The sequence below is a fragment of the Ptychodera flava genome, chromosome 20, assembly GCF_041260155.1.
Source record: "Ptychodera flava strain L36383 chromosome 20, AS_Pfla_20210202, whole genome shotgun sequence".
Taxonomy (NCBI): Eukaryota; Metazoa; Hemichordata; class Enteropneusta; family Ptychoderidae; genus Ptychodera; species Ptychodera flava.
The window spans coordinates 35,856,062-35,879,853 of record NC_091947.1 but is presented as its reverse complement, the minus strand read 5'-3'; the positions used below and the strand labels follow the sequence as shown (position 1 = coordinate 35,879,853).

The 23,792-nt window shown below is 39.0% G+C and overlaps 1 protein-coding gene and 1 long non-coding RNA gene across 2 annotated transcripts in view; both read left to right on the top strand.

Annotated features, from left to right (window-relative positions):
* LOC139120826 (solute carrier family 28 member 3-like) overlaps positions 1–9,851 on the top strand; it is a 31,284-nt gene extending 21,433 nt beyond the window's left edge. The window contains exons 7-11 of the mRNA XM_070685399.1: positions 2,972–3,228; positions 3,783–3,951; positions 4,880–5,038; positions 5,848–6,028; positions 7,464–9,851. Of these exons, the coding sequence (XP_070541500.1) occupies positions 2,972–3,228; positions 3,783–3,951; positions 4,880–5,038; positions 5,848–6,028; positions 7,464–7,573 (876 nt within the window). The 3' untranslated portion in view covers positions 7,574–9,851. The remainder of the gene's footprint in view (positions 1–2,971; positions 3,229–3,782; positions 3,952–4,879; positions 5,039–5,847; positions 6,029–7,463) is intronic.
* Positions 9,852–17,107: 7,256 nt separating this feature from the next.
* On the top strand, positions 17,108–20,142 carry LOC139120825 (uncharacterized). Its single transcript, XR_011549150.1, has 2 exons — positions 17,108–17,832; positions 19,869–20,142. It is a non-coding gene; the product is annotated as an uncharacterized lncRNA (long non-coding RNA).
* Positions 20,143–23,792: the final 3,650 nt, after the last annotated feature.

The following is a 23,792-nucleotide window of genomic DNA, read 5'->3' as shown; positions in this document are numbered from 1 at the left end:
CATCTTTTGTAAAATATAAATACTAAAATAAAACTGCGATGTGCCATGTCTCCAGATTTCTAAAATATCGTTCGTTGACCGTTTGACGCAAACTTGTGACGCAGTTGAAATTCAATACTGACCGCCAAATAATCTTAATGAGACGAGATCAGTCTAGACATCCTCCAAATTATCCAACCATTCGCATTGGAGTTCAGCTCGCTTAGAGTATCATAACATTTTTCGGCCTTCTTTTAGATCGACCCTAATATCTCCCATTTAGGAAATAAATACACAAGCTACCTCGACAAACTTCGTGCACCATCCAAGACCAAACGCACTACAAATCTGTCTTGACGTCATCATCTCCTTACATGGTAATCGGCATACCGTATTTTTTAGCAAAGGGGACACAGAATACGTCGGAGTATTCAGTTTCAAAACGTATTACATTGTGTGATGTTGTCAAAAAAAAGTCATGTTACTGCAGTGTATAAATTACAAAACACAAAAGTTCAAATCAGTTTATTTTGGACTGGCTTTACCCAACATTTCATATTGTTTCTTATGCCAGATTTGACCACGTGCTTACTGGCGACCCCTTTTCATGCAAATTTTGTGTCAAATGATGTGTTCCCCTGGAAAAACAAACGTACGATTTCTAAATGAAGGAGGCGAAATTTGCCCTCAAGACGCAAAACCACCCCTTACAGGGTGTACCTAGCTATTTTTAACGAGCTTCTCGAATCTGCAGCTCTATTTCGAAATGATGGTCTAGTTTTCTCAGCTCAAGGATAACTGTTCTCCATCGCTGTGGGCATTACTATTCTCAACTGGGGGTACAGTTTCCAGTCGTAATGTTTTTCATTGTGTCCGGGATATAAAACCTTTCCTTTTCAAACTTTCTCTTTGATTAACACTAATCCACATCTTGTCAGTGATTAAACATGTTTCAAGTTTAAATGTTAAATTCTGGTCTCGAGCCCTCCTGTTCGACCAAACTGAAATTACCCCTCCCACTTTGGCTGGTCCAGTGGGTGTAGCAAGGGTCGTGCATCGCCTAGGAAACGGAGGGTGCATTAATTGTTGCATTTCGATGCACATTTTGATTATATTCAGAAGATTTTGTGGCAAAAACTCAGATAGAGAAGCATTAATATTCACATCTCACTTATTCAAGACTGGCTGAGAGCAGCACTTCCATTCAGTTAACATCATTACGCCATTTATTATGCCAAGAAAGATGAAGCCAAGACATTTTGCCCTCCCTGGTCTCAGCCAGAAATGGTTATACCTTACAGAGTTTTTTCCCACGGAATGAAAACAAATGTACTTGGGCTGAGGCCCAAGTACAATAATAATAATAATAATAATAAATCTGTATTCGCCAGAAACAACAAAGCATCCGTGATGTATGCTATTCAACTAAAGAAAGATCATAATGATGTTCTTTTAGGGAATTGAGGGGAGAGCGATTGATAAAGGGATCCCATTTTGGTCCCGAAACACCGATGGGACGAATCACTAAAATATAATCCAGGTCACATGACCAGGGTCAAAGCACTATCGATTCACTGGTGTCTCGCCGTGTATTCCACACAAATAACTACAATATCGATATCGATCCACTCATTAATTATATCGTAGCACCAACAACGGTAGATCCGATGTGTGAAGTTGCCTTCATTTCCTTTATATCATTTTTGTCAGAACATAGAATTATCTCCTAGAAGCGAGAGATTTGGCAGAACGGAGAAATATTTGTCAGAACTGGGACATTTTTGTCGGAATGGAGAACTGTCTCCCAGCGGAGAAAATTTTGCCAGAACGGATAAATTGTTGTCAGAACGGAGAATTGTTGTCTCCTCGAGAAATTTTACCAGTACGGAGATATAAGATTATTGTAACTGTCATCAAGCCGACGCTAAGTAAAGGTAGGGTTAAGGTGGAGGTGCACTTTTCCAACACCGATTATTCAAAGGAATATTTCAACAAATGATCACTGATGGCATCGGTGACATTGGGCCTTAGTTAGTGACCACTACCTATCTGACTTATAGATTGATATATGGCGGGTGCCACATGTGGGGCAGGATGCGCTTACTATTTTCGAAACACCTGACATCACTTCTTGGTCTTCTGGCCAGAGGTCCATATATCTTTCTTTCATGAATGCGACTTTGTTTGTGTACCGTCTATTTACTGTCTGTTCTGTGCTGTTTTGTGTCTGTGTTTACAACTATTGTCTTCCGAATTCCGACCTACTGTAATTGGATTATGGATTGGTATGATTGCGATTATTTTTCTCATCTAAGGTGACAAGGACCCCCTCATACTATATATTTCAAAAATCAGAGATTTGTAAAGTTTAGTATGGTAGCAGTAGTTTACTCGAAGGATGAAGGGGAGTATATTTTGGGTAAAAAACATCAATTTTGGTATTAACGATAAAAATTAATCAAAAACTTGGTAAATTTTTCTGAAATGTAATATTTTACTTGAAACAAGATATTTAAAGAAAAAAGCGACTATTTTATTTTGCACTATGTACCCTCTTTCTAAAATGGCACGGGTTGAAAGACTGATAATCGTGTATCATGTTTAGGTCATCTTTTATTTTCAATCTTCGTCGTAATAACCATTACCATCATCATTATCAATAAAGTGTGTCTGATTAACTAAATAGTGTACATAGGTGTACAATATCTCTCTCTCTCTCTCTCTCTCTCTCTCTCACACACACACACACACACACACACACACAGTCAAATAGTTAAAACATTACTTGAAATATCACTTGATCTTTGACATCTTCGCATTGCAAGCAGATTTGGTACCGTAGGTTGCTAATAGAAAAAATCTATGAATTATAATTTCGATGCACCATACTTTCAGTTCGTGAAAACATGTTATTTCTGTTCAACTTCATATATCTGTCACTAAAAGTTTAATACAATACCTCTTTGAGTTTTTTCTTTTTACATTCTTACAGACCATTGCACCCGTCATGGTGAAAAATTATTTACCTGATCTGACACCATCAGAGTTGCACTGTGTGGTAGTTGGTGGACTGGCAACCATTGCTGGTAGCGTACTTGGTGCCTACATTAGCTTTGGAATTAGTGCTGCACATCTGATTTCAGCATCTGTCATATCCGCCCCAGCTGCGTTAGCCGTCGCTAAAATATTCCATCCTGAGACGAGACGACCGAAGACGTTGACGGAAAGCAATGTTATCATTGAAAAGGGGTACTGTTACTGCTTGTCGTATATGTCACTGCTAGTCCATTATGGGCCAGGAGGGGGTACATTATTGCTATTATTTTATAGTTTTGGCAATGCCGGTGAATTTGTAGAAGGTAGAAAATATCTTGGGGCCACATTGCTGGATAATGTAGTAATAATCTTGAGGATGACGTCACAAAATTCATTGGTATTGATAAAGCTGTAACATATATCATTTGATCAGCAATGTCAAGAAAACATCTTGCGTATAATTTGCACAAAATGGACTTTTGTGAATTTCCGTGACTTCCAAACCAAGTAGGCTGAACGTTACGCCATTTTACTATGTATCAAGATTTCAAGTTTCCTCTTCTCGAAATGGTTGTCAGTAAGATCGCAGCAGACAATGGTATGGGATTGGCTTTATAATGTCACAGACCCATACTGCATTGCTCAAATCATCAATGTTTTCAGTTTTGAAGAATTAGTGCACGCCAAATTAATTTGACGAAAACCAGTCAGCATCTACTCAGTAAGGCACAGTTAACACCAATGTTCGACTCTTCTTCCTTTCATAGGAAGGAGAAGAACGTTTTGGAAGCAATGGTTAACGCAGCTCAAGACGGTTTAATGATCTGTGGGGCTATTGTATGTCAACTCATTGCAATCTTAGCAACATTGGCTTTTATTAACGCAGTGTTAGCATGGCTTGGATCGATGGTAAACTGTCCACAGCTTACATTTCAGGCAAGTAAAAATGACTTTTGACTTAATACGGTACTTCAAGAAATCGACGACCAGCAAAATGTAATTTTTAATCCTGGTTTAAACTCAACAGAGCTGATTTGTCGTCAGAACAATATATATATATATATATATATATATATATATATATATATATATATATATATATATATATATATATATATATATATATATATATATATATATATATATATATAATCTATATATAATATATATTATATATATATAACACACAAAAGTCTACAATGTGCCCTCCCGGTTATCACCATAATGGCTTTATGGCAACCTCTGAACTTGGGCACAGAGAGTACGGTTATATATATATATATATATATATATATATATATATATATAATATATATATATATATATATATATATATATATATATATATATATATATATATATATATCCTCACTCCTCACTCCTGATGATTGCGCATGAAACAGACTGTAGAGCGACAACTACAAGTTCCTAGATTTTCAGTGTAATATATATATATATATATATATATATATATATATATATATATATATATATATATATATATATATATATATATACACATATATATATATTATATGTGTGTGTGTGTGTGTGTGTGTGCCTTGATCTCTGTGTGTGCAGCCAAACAGGATTTTTAGTTAAACGAATCTTGAATGAGATTAGCATGGCGCGTCTTGATAGTGGTTCGCCTGTTTAAAGTTCAATGACAAGTTCCTCGTATTCAAGTCACGTTTGTTCAATCCCAGAAAGAGAATAATTGAATTTATCATTTGAGCCTATGAAATTTATGCACAAAATAAAGTTATTAAATTCAATTGTTTGCAGTTGAAGCTATTATATTGCTCTGTATTCATTGTGTTAAGTGTTTCCTTATGCGAGAATACTTATCATTTTTGTTTTGTAGCTCATTTGTCGATATCTATTGTATCCACTTGCTTGGTTGATGGGAGTGGAAACCGCTGACTGCGAGATTGTTGCTGAACTGATAGGTGTCAAGACTTTCCTAAACGAATTTGTCGCATACTTGCAGTTGGCAGATCTTATCAAGAATGGAGCAATATCGGTATGCATTTCAATCAGAGAAATCTACCTCACACCCGTGGCCCCTTAACTGTTGATCAAGCCTACTTGATGCAGTCAGAAATTCTGCTTTTATAAAGACAAAATAGACCCTTCATAGGGTTGTCGATGAGAGCTAACGAATGGCACCTTGCATGTTCAATATTGAGATACAAGATGCCTCTTCCACACATTAGGGCCTCCACTCAGTAATTAGTTTATTGAAGCAACACCTTTTCATTGGATCACTGTTGTCAGCGTAATAAAAAACGTGTGTGTTACATGAAAACAGTGCGTTTAGGGGAATCGAGATCAGCTGCACTTATTTCCATAAACCTAAAAGACAACGTGATAAGGAGAAAAAAATAAGCAAGAAAATGTATATTTGGTCTATAGACAATAGTTTGTAACTTACATTGACACAAGTGTTTTCCTTTGTCATCGTGTAGATCAAGCCTTTCATTATTTGGTTAAAGTAAACTACGCAGGAGAATACAAGATGTCATCACAAACATCTTCACTTAATTGAAATTAGTAAAATGTATTCACACCCATATAATCACATTTCTGACACAGCAATCAGCCCTACATGCTGTGCATAGTACCTTTGCAAACTTCCAAATCGATCGTGACACTTCATCTCAAAAATTACAAATGTAGTCTTTCAAAAGGCGTAAACAGATCCTGCAAATCTATAATTTTTTGAAATAATCCAGCAAGAGCATTATAACTAGTCACAGCTAATTACATGCTAGATATATCTCCTTTAAAGGGCCAGTTGCTACACTTATTTTATCGATTTTTACTTCACAGGTCCGATCTCAAGTCATAGCTACTTATGCACTTTGCGGCTTTTCCAATCTTGGAAGCCTTGGAATTATGATTGGAGCGCTGGGACCCATGATGCCGGAGAGAAAGGGCGAGTTGGCGTTGACATGTATCAGAGCTATCTTCGCAGCCACCATAGCTTGTTGTATGACAGCTTGCGTTGCCGGTGAGTGCTTTCTGTTAAAGCTAGAATTCGGTGTAGTAAGATATAATTTATGTCCAGTTGGTGATGTTTTTGCTCTCTGTATTGCATTTCCTCTCGTAGCTGATAACTAAATTCAAAGTGGATTCCTTTCACATAGTATCAAAGATAAAAATAACACATAAAAACCTAGTCGCGACAAACATAATTGAGAACTCGTCATTCTTCAATTTGATATTGATTTCTGCATTTGAATATTGATCACTCTCCCTCATACTCATGGCTATATTTGCCAAACTTGTATTTTTATACTCGTTTCTAGATTTTAACATTCACACTCATACGACAATCGCCAGAATGGTATGCCCTTTGTTAGACCAGCTCGTACTATGCAGATATTCGTACCCAAATTTGCTTTGAACAACGTTGAGACCGCCGCCTACATGTAGGATATGAACAGTAAAACCACGCTGGATGAGACGCGACAAAAGTCACATGCATATGGAGTTCGATGAGTGACAAGAGCTGTCTCTGGAGCTATCAAAATGTTTTTCGGGATGTTTGTTGACATTAAGATAACGAATCGAGAAGTATTGATTTGGATATAAAATGACTTCCGACCAACTCTAGGGTACGCTGGTCCGCATGTGTAACTTGAACAAAAACAGTAACTTCCAAAAGACGAAACTTATATATTTGTAGAATTGTAATTTCAAAAAACAAAGTTTTAGCTCTGTATGACGCATTCGTCATATTTCGAGGAATTGATTCGTTTTTGATTAATATATCGTCTGTTAATTGATTGCACACTTCTCTCACATACGTCGACAATAAAAAAACGAGTCGAAATGTTTGTCTTAAATTTAAGTCTTTTGTCACGCTGCATAAAACACCTGCCCATTGAGTCAACAAAGTACATTTATCTTTTCCAATCCTTTCCACAGCTTTATCTTGAACGTTGCTTATCGAACAAAACTTTGTTACCGTAATTATTATATTTATGAAAGAATCTTTGATCACAAAAAGCATAATCGGAAAGAACATTCCATGACGTCAAACATTTATGCTCATCTTTTTAAAGTGCATAGCTTGAGTCACATCGACCAAGAAGTATTTATCAAATGAATAATTAAAGAAAAAGCCTACCAGTTATAACTTCGTTTCATAATTCATATTAGAATACACTATCAGTATCATTATTATCATTTATTTTGTATTGGCAGATTTATGTTGAATGAGCTCGTTTTCTCCGTATTGACGTAATGGTGCTATGAGGTAAAAGGTCAAATAGCGTCCAATAACACCTAAAGTTATATTGTACCCGGTGCCAAAGTTATCGGACTTCGCGTCCTCTGATACCGAAACTAACTGTACAAAGACACTTCATAGGTTACAGACGCAGGAGTGTAAAATAATCTCTAAATCTTTTAAAACATTTTTCTTATTATGTTTCTTTCAGGGCTCCTGTACGATGATGGCCGCCGACTATTTGACTCATCAGACATTATCGATGATATTGCAAATGCTACGTCATCATATCTTGCCAATACCACGGATACGCCTATGTGAATGGAAATATGACCAACTAGCTATCAAGTTCGCCGATCGTCATGACATCTGTACCATTAGTCGAAGTAATGGACATTCTATAGAAATGCACCATCAATGAAGAAATACTTACAGGGCAATACAATGCAGTAAATTCAAAGTTTTACAAGTCTCCAACCGACATCTAGCAAAGCTAATCTACGACTAATATCAATTGCACCATGAGGTCTAATAACACATAAAATGATATGAATGATTTTAAGTAAATGATATTTGCAGGTGTGAGGCGAATGCGGTTATTTGCTCGCGTGTACTTCTGTACTGCAGTAGAAATGCCAACCATCAAAAAACTTGGTTTATAAAGCAAGAGAAATGCTAGCAATGAAAATCATTATTTAATTATTCGTAAAGCCTGGCTACGCAGACATGGAGCTAAAGGGGTAACTATGGCACACATTTGCACCGCTTTAAACGTAATGCACATGCGTGAACACGTTTCTGACGAGTCTAGACTTCCCTCTCATATTTGACAGATAATTTTGTAACTTTTAAAAATCACGCAAAATGTGTAACATACGTTGGCATACTACTGAAGGAATGATTGCTATCGTAGATCACAAATATCATCACTGCATCCTTTCAGAGAAATCATAAAGTTCAGATGAAATAAAGGCCGATATTTTTTTCGCATGCCGCCTTTTACATGATAAGTCATAGCTTAAGCTTCAGCATATTAACTTTCACAATGTAACGTCGAAACTTATCCAACAATCGTATCCCTTCAAGGCTTCAAGGTAACAAAATTCCTGTCCATGAAAGCAGTTAACACGGAAAATAGCACCACTGATAAGAGGTGGTACAACATGTAAAAATCCGACGGTAGACCATTTTAACGGTATGTCTTATCGATGTTCTTAGCAGTCATGTTGGACTTAGCTTCAATACCAAGTTGTAGCTCACTCAAGAGTCGGCATGTAAATCACAAACTCTTTAGTATTTCAGAAGTTGTAAAAATGTATTCATCATAAGCAGGAGCTAATGGCTTATTTTTAGCAAATAGTGATAGTTTATTTTTCAAGATTTCAAACTATGAATGACCAATTTATAATTAAATCTTTCCTCTTCTTATATATGTTATACGACGAACATTTCGTGTAATTTTGAGAAACAAATAATGACATGAGGCTGGGTTCTCAGTTTTTGCCATTCAGTTGATTCGTATTCTTGATGGATATATATGTTCATCAGACTTACAAGCATTATTTTAACTGACAACATCATCACTATATCGATGGCTGTCGTTAAAATTCTTGGCAATCACTAGCTTCATAATCAAGGTTTGTGAAGAGATTGTATGAATACAGTTTCATAAGAATGCAAAACTGAGACTGCTGGAAGTAGTGTAAATTTGTACCCATAGAAATGTCTAGTGTACTGTAATGCAAGACAATTTGATAAGTGTGTTCAGTACGCTGTCAATTCAAAAGATCGATATATCGTTGACATCCTATTACATACTTAACGTATATCAGTCAGTTATTACTCAATTCTAGCTTAATCTAGGCATCGCAGCCATGGCGAACATCTCACTACTTCTCGACGAAGATATTATGTTTACATTTTATACCGTTATTAGCGAGTCAAATCACATGGTTTTAATCATTTCATTCATAGTAACATTTAATTCTATTGGGGCAAAGTTTTATGTAATGGTTTTAATTCAAATTTGATGTACAAGAATGGCCGCTATGTGTGATCCAAATACAAAGTGTTTACTGATGAAGAATCAGAACGTAATTAAACTGTATCCACTTGACCAGTATAATTACTATGTAAAAGTTATACTTATTCGAAAAAACAGGTAAGCTGTCACCAAATTTATGACTTGTTTTCCCAGATGGGTCGATGAAAACGAAACCAGCTGGACCTATTTTGTGCCGAGTACGTAATGTACAATAGCGGATAAATAACTTTAATTATGTGAATGTGTAACTTTTTGTGATTTTGACATTCCTTCTGTCAAGTATATCTTATGTACCTGTTCATTGTAATCTAGTGTCATTTCAGTTGCTTTTTGCTCTCATTTTGCTCTTTTATATCCAGATTAAGTCTTTTTATAGACAACATATTAATGTTTCATCATTATTTTAATTCTGGTTTCCCTTTTATCTTATTAATATAAATTATCAATGGATGTATTTGTTTTGTAACCGTTGTGTTTTCGATGACACTGTCTCTTTGCATTATACTCATTGTTTGTAAATAAAGTGCACCAGTAAGTATTCAATATTGTACGATAGTTTTGCAAACATGTGAATTCACTTTTAAAAATTCATCTAAAAACATATAGAATGGTTCAGAAAATTAATAAAAACGAAACGTAATTATTGACAAATCATCGAAAAACACAGATTGCATTTTTCAAAGAACTAACATTTCTATTTCGTTATCATATATAATCGTATGTTTCTGAAGGAACGCGCATATTTCTTGTGACCAACAAATAAAAGTGCAAAGAAAATACAAGACAAATTCACGGTGAGTCATGATCATTCTGCGCTGATGAACTTAAATATCAGCGAACAGTCGAAGAATACTTTTTGAGTCTCTTCGTAACAATGTTGGCCATTTGATAAATACTTGCAAAACGGCCATTTATTTAGCAAGGTTAAAGTTGACTTTGCTAATTAAATGTAAATAATATGCAAAATATGTAAATTCATGCAAATTACTCAAGTCCTAGCTAAGCTAGGTTCTGCCTTCTTGGCGATTTGGTCAGACTACGGCCATGCAAATTCTTGGTAAAATTCATAAAATAAAACACCCAGGCAATTTACCACCAAGACGCCCCATATACAGTCAAGTCCAAGCCCACACACGCGCAGTATCTGTATGATTTGATTGAAAATTGACACCTATGGAAAGCCGTAGCTGTCTTAAGTGAAGGAAAATGGTTATTTAATGTGCATTTGTTAGATAGTGATGCACATTTATTATAAAGTGATGCCCATTTCTTATAAAGTGATGCCCATTTGTTATGTAGTGATGAGCATTCGTTATAAGGTGATGTGCACTTGTTATATAGTGATGTGCATTTGTTATATGGTGATGTGCATTTGTTCTATAGTGATGCACATTCATAGTGATGCACATTTCTTCTATAGTGATGCACATTCTTTATATGGTGGTGCACATTGTTATATGGTGATGCGCATTCGTTATATGGTGATTAGCATTTGTTATATGGTGATGAGCATTCATTATATTGTGATGTGCACTTGTTATATAGTGATGCACATTTGTTATATAGTGATGCCCATTTGTTATATAGTGATGCCCATTTGTTATATGGTGATGCCACATTTGTTATATGGTGATGCACATTTGTTATACAGTGATGCCCATTTGTTATATGGTTATGCACACTTGTTATATTGAGATGCGCATTTGTTATATAGTGATGCACATTTGTTATATTGTGATGCCGATTTGTTATATAGTGATGTACATTTGTTATATTGTGATGCACATTTGTTATATGGTGATGCGCATTTTTATATGGTGATACACATTCGTTATATGGTGATGAGCATTTGTTATATGGTGATGTGCTCTTGTTATATAGTGATTTGCATTTGTTATATAGTGATGGTTATTTGTTATATGGTAATCCGCATTTTTTAAGCGGTGATGCGAGTTTGTTACATAGTGATGCACATTTGTTGTACGATGATGCACATTTGTGATATAATGATGGGTACTTGTAATATTATAATGAGTATTTGTTATATTGTGATAGGCATTTTTAAAATTAGAATGGACATTTTTTATTTTGCGACTGGCATTTGTTATATTGTAATGTGCATTCCTCATATTGTGCTGTGTATTCCTCATATTGTGATGGCCATTCCTTATGTTGTGACGCGCATTCTTTATATTGTGATGCGCCATCGTTATATTATGATGACCATTCTTTATATGGTGATGGGCATTCTTTATATTGTGATGTGGGTTCATCATGTTGTGCTGTGGACTTTTCATTATTTGATGAGGACCATACAACGCCTATTTTTGAGATGCAAATAAATATTTGTGTATTCAAGAAACGTTTAGAATAATGAAACTTGAATTCTAAACGGTAGCTTGGCATATGATACAATATCATATAAACTAAGAATTAGGTATATCACCACCTGGTACGTTTAAATAACTGAAATTATAACCACTCGAAATATAGCATCGTTGGTATAATACACTTTTTACGGTAAGACCGCGACTGGGGTTAAGAAAGCGTCCTCTGAGAAGCCGGAAGCCCGGCGCAATCCCAAGGGAGGACTGTCTGACGAAGTTGTGTGTTTGATTTTCACGGTCGGATCGGTTAAAGTTACATGAAGCTGCAATAGTTGTAGCCGACGGGCTGTGCGCCGGCTTTTTTCGAGCCTTGTTGGCTGTGTAGCGCAGCGCCGGCCCGTACAGCGCTACACAACCACCGTCCGGCGCTACACAGCGAACACGGCAGAAAAAGCTGGGTCACGGCCTACAGACGACAGTAACTGCAGCTATTACTGTTACCAATGGAATTTGCAACGATAGCAACAGGACCGTCGCCGATTCTGAACTCTGAACAATTCCGCTGGACATATATTGCACGGCTGTGTAATGAGTGAACACGAAATGAATGACATGAACTTCGATTACCGTACATGTAAGACCGGGGCTGAAGACATGGCTAGAGTAATTTTTCAATATTATAAAGGTCACAATTTTGGTCGCCTATTGATTAGGAGTAAGTATTATGACCGTGAAATTCATACTGTATGGAATATGGTGTGCCAGAGGGTAGAACCGTGTCAAATCCTTCCTTTTTCCAAATTCAATATTTTTGAAAGAAGGTATATGGTTTTTGTGTATTCTCGGATCACTGGACTACATGTAGTTCGCCGTTTGGGGGTGGAGGTGGGCAGGATTTATCCAGGGCATGCTGATAGTCGATGCCGGCTGTCCTCGTAAGAAAATCGACGCGTCCTGTATTGTCAGCTTCGTACTGATTCGTTGAAAGTTTTAGATCTCTACCAAGTCGCGCTGCGCTGGTTCCTACTGAAGGGGGGGGGGGGGCCTAGGAAGACACCAGGCAAAGCAGATTGGATAATTTTTGGTGCTGTCTTCACACAAAATTTTCAGTTGTGCAGTCAACAGGTTCCCATCGATGCGGAGCGTGATGGTGATACGCTCATTTACCGTTCTTAAAGGTAAGAAATCCGACAATTTTTACTTCGATTGCATGATGTATCCAAAGTATGTACCCTTGGCTTACTACGTAATCCATTGTATAGTTTCTCCTCATTTTATTGACTTCAAAAAGAGCGAAACTATAGATAATGCTTAAATAAAATTACTGTGAATGACGGTTCGGCCCTAACTAGCTTTCCATATGACGACATTCACTTTTGATATTTTGATGCTTGTATTTGACTTTGTATGAAACATAAATGAATTCAAAGACTCCAGGTGCAAAGTATGACAAGAGATATACAAGTAGAGGCAATTGACCAATGCAAAACATGTAACTTTTTGTATATGTTTGGCAATGGACCATACATGTTGAAAGGGGAATTGCTCTGTGGTCACAGTAAAAGTACAAGGAAGCCATGGTACATTTTATGGCAGGAGTGAACATAACAGAAGAAATGATTCAAGCAGTTGCAAAGGTACTGAAGTCTGTGATTGTTGTGGTATTGGTGTGTGGTATTGTAATACATTGGAATTGTCTCATTAACAATATCTGAAAAAAATTATCATGTTGTAGAAGTGTAGTTTCTTGCAACAAAATGGTTCATTTGTTGCAGTGGAGTACAGTCTTTGGCAAGGCTGAATTGATGGAAACACATTTTTGGCTTTTGCTATTCTATGTATTGTGTAATATTCATATACCATGCTGAGTTAAAGCCCCATTATCTGTAACTTTAGTTATTTTTTCAATATTTTTGGGTTTTTTTGGTTATCAACTTTAGTTTCTAGTTTGAATACCTGAAGCATGATGAAATACCCAGTATTTGGCTTATCAACACAACCTGTATGGGTACAATCAGCTAATATTCCTGAAAAGTGAATTCAAGTCTGGACTAGAATTCAATTGGCAATAATGAAATGTTCATCAAGCATGTATACAGGCTGTACAGACAAGCAGAACACTACAGGGATTTGAGGATGCTATAGGGAGTAGACAATAGTTTGCAGTCCACCTACTTACTCAGTTGTTTTGATATTGCAAACAACCATTAATCATCATTAATTTTCTGAAGAATTTTTGTTCAGATTCTTAGGAATACCAGTATGATGGTAGAGCATTTTTGGTTGAGGCAAATGAGTTTCACCTCTGCTTTGGTTTGGATAATTGGTCTTTTTTGAAGTTCATGTACATATGTATCATAGCAGGATGTGATTACCATCTATTCATGGCATTGGAATAAAATGAGCTGTGGACTTTGTCAAAATTATTAAAGAAGAAGACATCTTTCAGGTAGAGGCTTTTTTTCCTATTTACATTCGTCTCAGTTGACAGTTGATAGGAAACATATGATTGAGGTCCTCTGAGGTCACTTGAAGACATTATTAGAACATTTAAGTTCCATACTTTATTGTTCTTCTCAAAAGGTAGTTCATAAATGACCGAAAACTTACAAATGAGATTCCCACTTCTGCTCACTATATGGTGTTTGTTTGAATGTATGCTGTAGTAATAATGTACTAATTTCTGTCTTTGGCAACGAATATTGTGACATTTGAAATGTTCACCGACTATTGTTTTTGACCAACACTTGTTTTATCTGTCAATTAAGACTATCCTATCACACTCAAAATATTTTTATTTTCACACAGGCTATCCAAAGGGTGTGTTATTATTTGAGACGCCAGCTCAAGATTCCAGATGATTATTTCAGCAATTTTAGAAAAGCTGTGAATACATTCAAGTACCACCTAGTGTATGATATTGAAACACAGACTATTGTACCACTCAATAAATATGAAAATGGTATCTCAACATAATATACCATATGCTGGAAAGTATTCTTTGGACCCAGTGGCAAACAATGCCAAATTAAAGGATGTGTGTTTGTGTATGTGTGTGTGTTTGCTTTTGCATCTGTCTGGCATTTGGTTGGTCTGTGTATCCACCTGCATTCTTACAAGCAGCTGTGTATACGTGTGTACAACATGCATAGTAGCCCATATTTCTGATGCTTCAGTACCTAAAGTTCCCACTGTCACTTCTTGATAACCTCTCTTCGGTATATATACATATACCAAATGCGAGATAAAAATGTTAGCCTGGTCGTTGACGAAAGCATACCATATCTTGTCGCCTCACTGAACTGCCCAGAGGGCAGCGCGCATGCCCTCAGGTCATTTTTCAATTGCAACTTCTGCCGCCTGCAAGGGTCCATTGTTTGTATATATACAAGAAAGTCCCACACGCGTAGTTCCGACGACAGCCTCAGTTTAGGAGGAGCGACAGATAGAGCTACCCATGAATGTTTTCAAGAGAAGGTATGCCGTATTATCAAAACTGTAGGTTGGATGCAAAACTTACCGAGACACGACTTCTAGGTACCCTGCCCTGGCCCTGTAGAGATCCATTCCTTGAACACAGATGATTCATGCTTAGTCCTTGCTGCGAAAACGAGCCCTTCCACTCCTTGACGTGTTCTGTTGGGAGTTGGGCCATGACCAACCTACCCGAGTGGTAGAGGCTACGGATTCGCAGCAAGCTTAGTCCGAGACGGATCTAGGTCGGTAGCGCCGGACGAAAGGCGTGTGGTATCCATCCATATAAAAAAATTGCTTTATTTAGGGATAAATACATGTCAAAAATTAAATAGCAGCACTCTTCAGAAAGTGCACGGCACAAATTTTCGGATATCAGCGGAAAGTACTGGAAAGTTCGGTGAAGTCATACAACGGTGGTATACTCGAAGACGATAAATACCGTCGGTTCTCGCGCAGTCTCGCATGAAGTACGCCATGAGCGTCGAAGTTGCGATATTCTTTTTATAGCGAACAGGTCCACACCCGGAGTTTGTGGGAAGGCGGGTACCGGGTCTCTGTCAGCATGAGTTTCTCGATGCTTGTTTTTATTTTTCAAATTCTTGTTTTATAATTTTGACTGTTATAGGCTATTCCTAATAAACATTTACACCAACACCCTTGGGTGACTTGGGCGTAGCAATCGTTTTGTGAACGCGCACTTTTGCACGTGCAAAATCTTACCGTTGTGTTGTTTTCTATGGATATTCGACTCCTGGTATTTTGAAAATGCTCAAAATCTTTCAACTCTCTCAATTGTAAACCAATTAAGCTGATTTTTTGTAGGATTATTGAAGTCATGGGTGAGAATATAGATAAGCATGCGTTTCTAAAAATTCCGGACAGTTTAGGCCCTATGAGATATCACCGTAAAACCCTTCAAAATTTCACAAAATGACACAGTAGATATTTTCCTGTTCAAAATTCATTTGTACCTGAACAGATAACCTAATCCACGCTAGGGACTCTAAACAGGTATCTCATGTGTTACATTCTGAAATTTTGAAAAATTTGGTGCAAATTTGTAGGAGCTGAAACGTTTTAAAATAGAGCTGTGAAAATTTGTATATGAGTGACGTCACTGATCAATCGCGAGACAAACCTGCGTCTTTTGGAATTGTATGGTTCTATAAATCTTTATTATGAAAAGAAAACCATGAAAACTGCATTTTGATTGATGTTGGAAATTTACCCTTAGCAACCGTTGCATAGCAATTTGAATCCTTCGGTATCGCCGTAAGCAATAAAGTAGACCCAGCGACAGTATACCACGAGATTTTGATCAGTTCACGACATTGCACGAGCGATTTTTTTACACGCGAGTGCATATATGAAGTGAACTGGTCAAAATCGAGTGGTATACCGTCGCTAGGTGTGATTTATTGCTATTATATCATAACAGTATATTGAAATTCTGCCCTGGAACGTCATAAACGGATTTTTGCTCAAGCTGAGAGCTCGAGCGTATGCCGGCCGTGGTATATCGCCAATATACCACGGTTCTTTTCGCGTCTCGACCAATCAGATCGCTGTATTTGGAACATCAATATACTGATATGATATAAGTATAAATATCGTATGACTACCTCGGCGATGTCTGTGATATCAACCTCGGACTTTGTCCGGTTGATATTTAAATAATAACACACGCCAGCAAGGGCAAGATCACGATTTGTTGCCCGCCCAAGGGATGGTGCTCATGACGGTAATATTGATGATGCCCGAGCCGAAGGCGAGGGTATCATCAATATTACCGTCATGAGCACCAGCCCGAGGGCGGGCAACAAATCGTGATCTTGCCCGTGCTGGCGTGTGTTATTAATTTTATTACACCGAACAAGCAAACATGCAAAGACTTCGTCGAGTACAGTTCGCCTTTCTGAGTCCGGACCTCAGCGTAAAATGTTGTCAGTGCCGAGTCTAGGGTTGCCAGGTACAGGGTTGCCGCTGAAAGTTTGCCGATCTCCTCGGTGGCGTATCCACATTTGTGGCTTGCATAGTCGCTGAACACAGAAATTGCATTCCTTGTTGCCATTTTCGTTCGTTTGCTGTTTACTCGCATCAAAATATCGTCTAACTGTGCCGGTGACAGCTGTGCATGACGTTTCGCAGCCATAGTTGCTGACTGCTTACAAGCGAACGACAATTTGTTATGCGCAGAAAGGACGCGCAGTAGGTAAAATGACGTCATCCATGTAATATCAAATGCAGAGGGCATCATCAAGTTCGCAGAGGGCATTATCACGTTTGCAGAGGGCATTATTCAAAGCCCAATCACACAGCGATATAATTACGCCAGGTGTTAAGGTCCATGAATATTCATCAAATGGAGAGAAGTATAAAAGAAAGAAGAAGTACCAAGACATGTGTCATTCCTCGCACAGACCGGGCCCTGTGCAACGCAGTCTTGGCAGATTCACGTTGGCTTCCACCTCTACACCCACTACCGCTACCATCTCCACTGAAACTTCTTCAGTGGCTCATCCCCACGCTGTTGCTCAGACGGTTTCTGCGACGAATGATACTACAATGACTTCGAAATTTCGTGGAAGCTCATCGCCTAGGATGGCCAGCCCATCGCAGTCACTCGCCCAGTACTCGCCAGCGTTGCTCAACAACCGACTGAAGGAGTGGCGGGAACCAGCAGTGCCGCAACCAACGCCCAGTCTACACCAAAAACAATGGGGCACAATGAGGTATGTTGAGCAGATTCGTTTGTGCCATTCCCCTTGTGTACGTAACACATTTCCGTTTTCAATGGAAAAGTACGAATTCAAGCCCACTGCGTATGTAGCTCATCACTTTATTCTGAATGTATTTTTCACCTTTGCTGGCTAGTACTTTGGTAGTTTGATATTTTGTACTGTGTGTGCACGTTCAGTTCTGTGGAGGGCCGTGGTTCAGTCTACCAAATCGATAGTTTCACCGTTTCCATTTCTCGTGTTGATACTTTGCAAGTTACGTGTGATGCAGGGCGTTTGAATTCGTTGTAAGTGTGCAACACTGAAGCTTTTTCTGGGGAAATATGAGATACACATGGTATGCTGCTGTCGCTTGTATTATTTTTCGAGGCAAACGAATTTGTTTTTCATCACTTTGTTTCATGTTTCGCTTCCCTCCGTGCTACTGTCCCGTATTTCATGTAGCCCTCCTAGGGGTTTTAGAGGAGTATTTAGCACAACGTTAACAGTGACAAGAAGTTCTTAGATAGGGCCTCCTTGTATTCAGCACCAAGTATTTGTGTACAGATTCACGTATACGCGAGTCAAGGCATTACGTTGTTACCCACACGGGATACAGAGTATTATGTATACGAGAGTCAAGGCGTTACGTTGTGTTACCCATACGGGGCTTATGAGAATTACGTATACGCGAATCAAGGCGTTACGTTGTTGCCCATGCGGGGCTTATGAGAATTACGTATACGCGAGTCAAGGCGTTACGTTGTGTTGCCCATGCGGGGCTTATGAGAATTACGTATACGCGAGTCAAGGCGTTACGTTGTGTTGCCCATGTGGGGCTTATGAGAATTACGTATACGCGAGTCAAGGCGTTACGTTGTTGCCCATGCGGGGCTTATGAGAATTACGTATACGCGAGTCAAGGCGTTACGTTGTGTTGCCCATGTGGGGCTTATGAGAATTACGTATACGCGAGTCAAGGCGTTACGTTGTTGCCATGTGGGGCTTATGAGAATTACGTATACGCGAGTCAAGGCGTTACGTTGTTGCCCATGCGGTACTTATGAGAATTACATATACGCGAGTCAAGGCGTTACGTTGTTGCCCATGCGGGGCTTATGAGAATTACGTATACGCGAGTCAAGGCGTTACGTTGTTGCCCATGCGGGGCTTATGAGAATTACGTATACGCGAGTCAAGGCGTTACGTCGTGTTGCCCATGCGGGGCTTATGAGAACTACGTATACGCGAGTCAAGGCGTTACGTTGTGTTGCCCATGCGGGGCTTATGAGAATTACGTATACGCGAGTCAAGGCGTTACGTTGTTGCCCATGCGGGGCTTATGAGAATTACGTATACGCGAGTCAAGGCGTTACGTTGTTGCCCATGCGGGGCTTATGAGAATTACGTATACGCGAGTCAAGGCGTTACGTTGTGTTGCCCATGTGGGGCTTATGAAAATTACGTATACGCGAGTCAAGGCGTTACGTTGTGTTGCCCATGTGGGGCTCATGAGAATTACGTATACGCGAGTCAAGGCGTTGTGTTGCCCATGTGGGGCTTATGAGAACTACGTATACGCGAGTCAAGGCGTTATGTTGTGTTGCCCATGAGGGGGAATATTAGTAGTATGTATAAGGGCGTCGAGGCGTTACATTATGTTGCCCATGTGGAGCGTACGAGTATCAATATACACGCGATTTGAGTTGAGTTGCTACACAGTCGCCCATGCGGGGGCTTATGAGAATTATGCATATGCAATTTCAGTTGTTACGTGTGTTGTTCTGGTGGGAGTATGCAATATTTGTATACACAATGAAATGTGTGATGATGTGATGTCTATGAGGGACACTGTCACTTGTTCGCTTGTTTTCTGCTCTTCACCTGCGCGGCCCGTGGTCACATGCGAGTACGGGTATCGTATATGAGTGCGGGTGCGTGGGTGGATGAGGGGTCGTGGTGAGCAGGTGATTGTGTAAGCGACACTGTTAATTACAGAAAACGGATTGGCTACACTAGAGGTAGTAATACGGTGTTTCATTGCATTACAGATGCAAAAACAATTGGCAGAGTTACATAAGAAGTTTGACATGCTCGAGAAGTCGGCTGGCAATGCATCGATTAAAGAGGAGGCTCTGTAAAAAGTGATCGAAATGGCCAACAACGCATCGTGGAATTCCAGACCACAGCTACTCGATGCACTCAGAATATTGGTGGACAGAGTAACCAACATGGCGCACCCGAAGTTGCCAGATGGCAATATTGTTGAAGCCCATGTATATACGAATATGATAAAATGAATTCAAGAGATATTATTTGCATACATATATGTAATGTGTTCCTGTTATGTTGCGACACTGTACTCCTAGACGGGGAGGGCGATCATCAAAGCCCTTTGCCGTTATGGCTGCCTGCCTTGCAGGTCCTGTCTGGGGGTGCCCTCTTCAGGAATGTACATTTCTCTTCAGCGTATTACCCATCATTGGGACTTTGAACACCAAGTCAATACAGACATCAAGGCCTGCAAACTTTATCTTGGATGTCCTTAGAGGGCACCCCCAGACATGGTCCTGCCCTTACTCGAGTGTATCCACGATGGCTCAAGGGACGATAATGGCCTCCCCTGCACATCCAGCTTTTATAAATCCTAAGACCTTTATAGTGGGGAAATTCACAACCATCTTGATTTTTGGAAAATTGTCACAGACCCACTTGACAACAAAAATTAATCATGGAATGGATTACCATTGGTGTCAGTATTTCTCCGTATAGGCCTATAAGGCATTTCTAGGGAGAGTTTAAAGATTTTGTGTACGACCATAAGTCCCGCCAATACTATTACGGTCTTCAAAAATCACCCTCTTGTCAACAGTTTGGAGAGTTTTATATCCTCCACACCGGAAAGTAAATTAGAATCTGGGGCGATTTCTGTATGGGGAAAAGTGGGTATTGACCCCCCTTCAAAATTAGTGATGCCCATCACAATTGAACCAAAGAAGCCTAGATTGTGCATTATTGATATGCGTTATATGAATCTTTGGATTTGGAACGTAAATTTTAAGTTAGATCACTTTGTGGAAGTCTGTCGATATCTTGATCAGGGGGATTTACAAGTCAAGTATGATGATAAAAGTGGTTACGACCACGTGAAAATGTCTAAACGCGACAGGGGCTTTCTGGGGTTTCATTGGGCTGGGTGTGGTACGTGTTATGTAATACTTTGCCTTATAGTTGGAAACCTTCAGCATACGTGTATCACAAATTGGGTATTGTATCACCAGCTATGCTAGATCCCTTGGCGTCCCATGTATACAATATATCGATGACGGACATGGTGGCCAACTGCGACATTAAAAAACTAGCAAGCCCGCTGTTTAGTCGTCAAGAATTGGCAGAGTTTGCTGCTTTCATACTAGCCAAATTATGTATTGACGCTGGATATTTTATTGCTCTCGAGAAAAGTATTCTAATCCCGTAACATCCATTGTGATGCTCTGTTTTACAGCAAATACTGTTACTAGGTCATTTCCAAAAACAAAAGATATGAAACAATGTGATTTAGCAGGCATGTTGTGTTGGCTTCTAGAGTATCATATCAGGTTACGTATCCATACGGACTCTAGCTCTTTCAGATGGGCGACCCTTAGCATAAGGTCGCGACGATGTTGAAGTGATAGGTGACATGTGAGAAAATACTTGGCAACAGGAGCATATCGTAGTCAAGGAACCCGAAGCACTATATTGGACCCTGCTCGCTTAAAAGAACATGACAAAGAACGCCAGAGTAGGTGCAATTTAAACCCAATGACACGCACACACAAACACAAGACAAACACATTTTCATAACAGACATGACCAAAAAAAATCCACCTCGCGGAGCGATTGCAGAAACTCCTGTCTTCTCCCCCTAGGCACTCTCAGTTGGATCTGTGGTTGTTCCTATGACAGTGAACAGTTGGATCTGTGGTTGTTCCTATGACAGTGAATGCACCACTGTCGAATGTGTAACACAAAACTCGTGAAGCCGGATGAGAGACGGCAGAACCCACTCAGAGAAAATTACCACCAAATATTTGAAGATATCCATCAACGTATGCATCAACTGTTGGGAGAGAAATCCGCATACGAGAGACAAAAAGATTGGCTTGTTCAGCAGCTCGAGAAATTTCTAGCTTCACTACCTGTCCCAATAGATTTAACAATGGCGAACTCAGAAGGCATTGTACGGTTTTTATTTAAAGATACGGACACAAAAACCCATGTTCACACTGATACGTGTCAGTATTTGGGCATTCCGGTGTCTCCCTGCCAGTGTCCAAAACGTTTAAAAAGCTGCTACGCTAATAAATATGGTATCCAAATTAAAAACATTTTATCGCATTGTATACAAGGAACGCTCTATTTCAAGACAAAACCAGTAGAAGCATACATTGTGGTCAGATACATGAAAAAAAAATTGTCTGAGGGGCAGTAAAAGCACATGTAACCCAAACAAGCCCTCTACTCTTTATACAAAATTAATGAAATTTTTATTTCATATCATGCAGAAGATTGGTGTCGCAAAGTCCCCACACATATACATTCTGGCAAGGGATCCAGCATTTTTTAAGGTGATTTACTTCTCGGGTGATAGGGCTGGGGGTTTGGGAAATGTAGAAACACAAGAGATATAGTTTTCCAGCCAACTCCGGTTTTTTGTTTAATCACACTTTTGGGAAAAGACACTGAGGGGAGGCTCATCTAATTTGTTTGCGATTAAAAGATGTGAATACAAGTTTTTATGTCCGGTGAACACCGTAGAACAATATATTTGTTTAGCAAAGGATTTAGGTATGGATCTGAGGAGAGGGCATCTCTTCCGACCGACAACCTCAAGTGGAGACATTGAACAACGCCCTCTAGCATCACAAGTTTCTTATCAGCGCCTAAACTACCTCAAAGAATTAGACATGGATACTCCTCACAGTTGTAGAAGCGCATGCGCTGTAACATTAGCCATGGCAGATACGGATATCAAAAGCCTGGTGCGTCACCTTGGTTGGCGGTCGGAAGAGATGGTCAATTATTATACACAATTGTCATATATGATGTCAGTCAGGACCCAGCACATTAGTTTGTTGAAGCTGTGAATGAAAATCTAGACACCTTGCAAAGTTATGAACGAGTTTTACGATAGCCTTTGAGCCATAGTATGTGCATATGTGAAGTGTCGATTAATAACCGTTGTATAAATATTAAAGAAGAGAAAAACAATTGGCATAGTTTATCTTATGTCCTGTTTTGATAGGAAAACTGGTTTCATGAATAACTGATGGTTGTAGCACGCATGTATGAGTGGGGGTTTGGATGAGGAAGAGGAGAGTTATAGGCAAGGGTTTATAGGAATGGGGTTAAGTAGTGAGGGGGATATATAATTATATACATGGTTAATGTGTGAAAATGGACGGCCGGAACAATACCCGCATCCCCCAATCCTTAACAATAGGCTATATTCATGAGCGGAGTGATTGGGCTTTAAATATTATATTATTCAAAGCCCAATCACACAGCGATATAATTACGCCAGGTGTTAAGTTCCATGAATATTCATCAAATGGAGAGAAGTATAAAAGAAAGAAGAAGTACCAAGACATGTGTCATTCCTCGCACAGATAAGGGCCAGGCTGCTGCAGGAATGGTATAATAACGTATACGACGACAGAGCAGTAAAGGTACAAGCAAGAGATAAAGATGTGCTGCCCACCCACCCGCCCTTAAGATGGTTTAATCTTCGCATGGATGTAGCCTCCACAATACCCGCATCCCCCAATCCTTAACAATAGGCTATATTCATGAGCGGAGTGATTGGGCTTTAAATATTATATCATCACGTTCTTTTACATGTCACGTGAGTCATGTTTAACCAATGGCAGTGCACGCTGAATGAGTGAGGTGTAATAACACAGGCATCACCGAGGTAGTCATACGATATTTGA